The sequence below is a fragment of the Echinops telfairi genome, unplaced genomic scaffold (assembly GCF_000313985.2).
Source record: "Echinops telfairi isolate 266 unplaced genomic scaffold, ASM31398v2 ScPeMD7_7468;HRSCAF=8506_0, whole genome shotgun sequence".
Lineage (NCBI taxonomy): Eukaryota > Metazoa > Chordata > Mammalia > Afrosoricida > Tenrecidae > Echinops > Echinops telfairi.
In genome coordinates this window covers 41537440-41543647 of record NW_022111369.1, presented here as the reverse complement: position 1 = coordinate 41543647, position 6208 = coordinate 41537440, and the positions used below count along the sequence as shown (strand labels likewise).

At 45.2% G+C, this 6208-nt stretch overlaps 1 protein-coding gene across 1 annotated transcript in view; it reads left to right on the top strand.

The window, feature by feature from the left end:
- Positions 1–6208, top strand: part of FRAS1 (Fraser extracellular matrix complex subunit 1) — a 593853-nt gene that overhangs the window by 552390 nt on the left and 35255 nt on the right. The window contains exons 61-62 of the mRNA XM_013004822.2: positions 1337–1524; positions 3216–3491. Coding sequence (XP_012860276.2) covers positions 1337–1524; positions 3216–3491 — 464 coding nt within the window. The remainder of the gene's footprint in view (positions 1–1336; positions 1525–3215; positions 3492–6208) is intronic.

The following is a 6208-nucleotide window of genomic DNA, read 5'->3' as shown; positions in this document are numbered from 1 at the left end:
AGTCAAAATGCTTCTTTGAAGTGAGAATGGTGAGACTTTGTTTCCCTTACTGGGACATGGTATCAGGAGAGGCCAGTCCCTGGAGGAAGGGCATCATGTTTGGTACCGGAGCGGGTCGTGAAAACAAAGAAGACACTCAGCATGATGGAATGCCACGGGCTCAACGGCAGGCTAAGGCATCACAGTCTTTCTGGGGATGGCACAGGACTGGGCAATGTTTCACTGTGTTGTCTGCTGGGCCACTATGATGCAGAACTGACTGAGCAGCATCTAACAAGAACAGTGAATACATTGGCCTCCTTAGCAGAACAAAAACCCCTTTCCCAAACTGGATGACATCCACAGCTGTAGAGGTTAGAAGTCCAACACATAATTTGGGTGGACACTATATAAATGAATGATATACTGGGTGTGTTCATGGAACTTTCTGTCGCCTCCCTAGGGTGAGGTAAGTTCAGCCACCGTTAGTAACATAGCCTGACGTGGGCAACGGTGGTAACAGGTCTTTGCCTGGATGTCTTGGGACATGGAGGGAGAGGGTGACTTGCTTCAGAAATGAGCAAAGAGCTTTTGCATCTCTCTCTCACATTTCTAGAGCTTCAAAGGGCTTTCAGCTCCATCCCCTGTACGTCAGCTGCTGTGTGCAGGGAAGGTAGAGGCTCTTCATCCACGTCGACTTGTATGCCTCTGTGAGGGAAAGCTAGGCCTTAGAAGTAACTTATTTGCTTCTCATAGGAAGCAAATAAGGAGACCTGTGACTATAAGCAGGTTATTTGAACCTTCAAAGGACCATTCCACAGAAAAGGAAGGAAGTTTCTAAGGCGTCAGCCCTCCATCTCCCAGGCTGCTAACGTGCTCCATTTCCCTCTTTGCGGCGATTGCACTGGCAGGGAGCCTTTGAGCTCTTGTTCCCCAGGAGACAGCTTGGAAAGGTGTCTGTGTATGTCAGTGCTCCCAGCCACACAGGAGCTTGCGCATAAGCATAAAGGGAGAAGAAAAAATTAGGCGAAAAACCTCGTAACGAGGGTGGAGTGTATTTTGGATCATAGATTTTTATTATCACCACCTAGTGTCAGGCAGGGGCCATTAATCCTCCTATGGTGGTGAATAGTAAATCTTCAATTCTCAGCCTTTACCCCAGGTAGGATTTGGTCTATAAAACAGAGTCCTCACTGGAGAGAGAGGAAAGTGATGAACAGCCCTGCATTCACAGAGGTACTGGAAGGAAGGGCTTATTTCAATGTGCGGTCGGAGTGGGCAGGGGGAGGCTGACCTGCACTCCCTTGGGTATGTCACCTCATGAGCACCTTTGCTCTCTCTTTTTCTGCCCTTGAAGGCGTGGATCATATATTTTTTAAAGTTGAGATCCTGTCCAATGAAGATCGGGAATGGCATGAGTCTTTCTCCCTCGTCCTTGGCCCGGACGACCCTGTGGAAGCGGTACTCGGGGATGTGACCACAGCCTCCGTGACGATTCTAGACCAGGAGGCAGCAGGGAGCCTCATATTGCCAGCACCGCCCATCGTGAGTTGCTTCATCTGAAGGATGTGCTGCTTCTATGCTTTGGTGACCGGTAGATGAGAACTTGACGGCCGTACGATTTTCATTGCTCTTCTGCCGTGTTCTCCTAACAAAGGAGTTCACAACCGAGGGTGATCTTGCTCTCCCACTCAAGAAACAGCTGGAAATGTCTGAAAGTATTTTAGGTTGTCACCGGGGAGGTGCATCTAATGGGTAAAATCCAAGAGCATTGCTAAATACTCGGTAATGTACAGGGCAGTTCTCACAACAAAGAATTACCTGCCCTGAAAGATTCACAATGTCAAGAGCGAGAAACCCAGTTCTGACAGAGGAGTGAAGCCAAGCCATGTTGAGAAACCAGACTCTCTGGTGCCATTCAAGTTATGTAACACCGCTCCCCCTTTCCCCGTGATATTATTGCCTTGAGGGAGTTTTTAAACCTGATCACTCTCTTGAAGTAATGTTTAAGTCAAACAGTAGTTTAGTTAGAAAAGAATACCTTTAGCATGTTTTCTTTTTAAGAATGATCTATATGGGATAAAATCAACAACAGCAACTTGAAAGGTTAGATGAGAAGCTTAGTGTTTGTGTTGATGAGGGTGAAAGAATTTGGGAAAAGATACCAAAAAGGGTGACGACAAGTTAAAGACTATAACTAGTGTCACTGAATTGTGCATGTAGAAACTTTTAAGTTGCTGTATGTTTTTGTATGTTTCAAAGCAATGAACATGCCATGTGGATAACTTAGTCTATAAAGGCTTTGAAAGTACAACATCAGTTTGTGTTTTAGAAGATCCCATAATAGAGCTCCAATGGTACTGTCAGATAAGCATTGGACTACGCATGGAACGGTCAGTGGTTCAAACCCACTAGCCACTCCAAAGGAAAAAGATGAGGCTCCCTGCTTTCATAAATACTTATAGCCTTAGAAACTCTAGATAGGGTCAATATAAGTCAGAATCAACTTGATTCCCAGTGGGTTGGTTTGGTTGTTTATAATACCCCATACCTATTGCTCTACACACTTACTTCACACATATACTTCCTTATCTATTAGTATGTAATGCCATATTTCATAATTTAGGGGTGAATAAATATTGTACAGGTTCATAATTAGGAAAATACCTACACTTTTCCAAGGGAAATTTGATCCATAATAATTAGAGAGTGAGAATAAGCTTTCTAAATTCTCTCCCACCATCGGGGGTGGGGTGGGGATGGGGGCCTCTAATATTAGAAGGATCATCTCAAAACGTGTTTCTTCTTTGACCCTGGAAGAAATTCATTTCAGAGGGAATCGCTTCCCTTGTTTGTATGTATTTGGCCAGTTATGCGGCACGTCCCAGGAATGACTCAATGCAGCTGTAAACTAGCAGCTCTCTCCCCCGGCAAGTTTTGGTTTCGGTGCACAAGCAAACAGCAGGAGGTTCCACAATGAGGGATGGAACTCTGATCTGAGACTCGGATTCACGGGATAATCACACTTCTAGGTCACACGGTAGTAGGATCGTTTCCACCACTCCAGCACTATCGTGTTTTGATTGTTACCAGGCACTTTGGGTAGTTTGCAAGAATCCACCCTATTAGATGTAAGAATCCCTAGGAGTTAAGAGATGTCTCGCGAAGGGATCCTTTTATGTTTCCTGCCCTTCTTGGCACCCAACCAGGAGTGAAGCTTTATTGCCATTTTGCAGGTCGTCACACTTGCTGACTATGACCATGTAGAAGAGGTTACCAAGGATGGGATCAAGAAGTCCCCGTCTCCAGGCTACCCACTGGTGTGTGTCACCCCCTGTGACCCTCGTTTCCCTAAATACGCCGTCATGAAGGAGCGCTGCAGTGAGGCCGGCATCAACCAGACGTCGGTGCAGTTCAGCTGGGAAGTGGCCGCCCCCACCGACGGCAATGGGGCCCGGTCTCCCTTTGAGACCATCACTGATAACACGCCCTTCACCAGTGTCAGCCACATGGTAGGTCTGCAGTTTGACTCTCACTGGGGAGCAAGAGAGGCGGCTCTTCTCGGCTCTTCAGATCCTCTCACTTTCGTGACGTCCACACACGGGATTCGGAAGAAAACAAATAAGCAGGCCCACGCAGACTTGCTAGTCTTGTATGTTAGGAAAGGTAATATAGTCTAGTAAAAGATAACTGAGCTTGTAGTCAGACTGATTTAAAATTCCCGATTTTGTATGTTTTTAACTGTGTGATATTAAGAGGTTAGCTTGCGAAAGTCATTCGCAAATCAGAAATAAAAGTGATCTGTAAATAGTAAAGCAAGCCATGCATTCCCAATCGGAAGAACTGTTTATTGTTCCATTCATGTGGCTTCAGTCACTCAACATTAGGATATACACTCTTTGAGGACATAATCAAGGGTCCCACCACATCTATGTATTCCAAAGTGTCTGTGTCCTAAGATAGCCAGTTAATGAACAGAAGCATAAACAGTTGTTGTAGCATTTAACAGGTCTAGTGGGCAGTCAAGCTCTCTGACTGGCACCAATTGTTTACACTCATTGACTAAACAAAAGGTTGGTAGTTCAAACCCCCGAGCAGCATCATGAAACAAAGGCCTGGTGACACAGCCAACAAAAACCTAGGGAGCTCGGTTCTCCTGTATCATGGTGGCATCTCCATGAGTCGTAATTGACTTGACAGCAAGGGCTTTAGGTTTTCTGTTTGTTTGTTTCGATGGCGAAGCATCAGAAGTTTACAATGCATTTGCTACCCTCAAGGACCTCAGAGACCAGTCCGAGAAATCTGCCCACATCAGTCATGAACAATGATCCACTCCAGTGACTCCACTCCCTGCACCAGTGATGTTTCTTCTCTTCAGAAAGAGAGCTGGAAGGAGTCAAGGCCCAGCTGAGTTGCTGACATACAGTCTGAAATTAATTTGCTTAATAATTTTAGAAGCTAAAAACTCAGACAGTGTTTTCCTATGGAACCTAGAATTTATTCCCAGTTTTCTGCAGGGCTCCCTGGGGTGTGGTGATAGCACAGCAAAGTTATTAGATGCATATGGAAGATTCCAGAAAAAAAGAGGGTCACATTTTCCCACTGTCTTTTACCACATCAGTTGAGGTAGCTGCCTTCCAGTCACCCCCAACTCATGGCAGTCTCACGGACAATGTCGCCCCTCAGCACCCACATGTTTAAGTCCATCAGAATGGGTATTTTGCCTGTCTGTATCACTGATGTCTCTCTTTGGCTCAGTGGCCTTCTGCTTCAGCAAACACAATGGCTTACTCTGCCGATCAATCCCTAAGACAGATGTGTTTAAAGCACACAAATTGAACATTCTGTTATGATCAGTACATTTCCACTGGCCAGTTTTTAGAAGTGGATTACCAGACCTCCCTTTCTACGCTGTCTCAGGGCAGAAGCTTCACTGGAACCCGTGCACCGTGGTGACTCTGCTGGGATGTGAAATACCAGGGAGGGACGTCATCGTCAGCATCATAGCCACACAGAAGTCGCCACAGTATAACACACTGATGGGCGGTGGTCCGCAAATTTTAAGTTAACCCAAATTCAAGTGACCTTCTTTATTATTAAAACGTTAAAATGAGAAGACGACTCTGTGGCGTATTGTGTATTGTGTGCCCTGTTTAACAGAAAAGGATTTGCACTGATTTGAGCTAACTAGGTCACATTCTTAACAGTACCAAGTTCACGTGTTTAATTATGGTTCACTTTCTCTTCGTGCAACAAATCGATACCCTTTGCCATGGCTCCCTTTGCTTTATTGTTTTATCTTCAGTTTTAATACCATTGTACTGCATGCATTTTTTTTGCAAGATGCCTCAAATCTCTTCTGAACGAAGTTCATGAATAAATAAATAAATAAAGCAAGCATTGGCAGCTAATTAAAAAAATTTTTAATGGGAAAATCTTCTTTAATTTTTAATGGACTTCAGTGAAAATTGTTTCCATGAGTAGAATTTATAAGTTTATGTGATTGCTTTGTGGGAGGTCGATGGCACACAGAACTACTCATTACTTTCTCTTGGTATGTACTTCCCCGTGTGCATGTGCACCTAGCCTGGAGTGCTCATGACCTACGCTAACTCTGCAGCAATCAGTGGTTCAAGCCCCATTATGGCTTCTGTCTGTCTGGAAACTTGAAGGAATCTGAGGAAAGGCCTTCAGAAGCCAGAGGCTGTCAGAGGTTAAGCTCTCAGCTGCGAGCCTTCGCATTACTGAAACCCTGACAGGGTCCTTTCTTTCTGTGGAGGGAGGGGAAGAGAAATAAGAACCCCCAAAAGGAAGCATCTCTTCTCTTTATGCTGACACCATGCAGTCAGCAAAGTGACTTGGAGGACCTGTGCCCAGGCTGTAGGGAAAGTATACGGCTGCCAATGGACAGAGGGCCACCAGCCTTGCTGGAGTGACTGGCACACAGATGGGGAGCCCTTTGGCCAAATGTAGTATGTAAAGAAAACAAGTCTGCCCATATGTAATAGTACTGTTAGTGGGAGCCAGCCATCTTTGATCTCTTGTTCCATGTATGTCTACTTGTTGATTCTTGATTATTTGCCTTACCCCCATAGATTATAGGTCGATAGGCTCAGGTATCAGGCATCAAAGAACAAAAAAATCATATCATTGTAAATGAGGGGGGGTGCCAAGTGGAGACCCAAAGCCCATCGGTAGGCAACTGGACATCCCCTTACAGAAGGGTTGC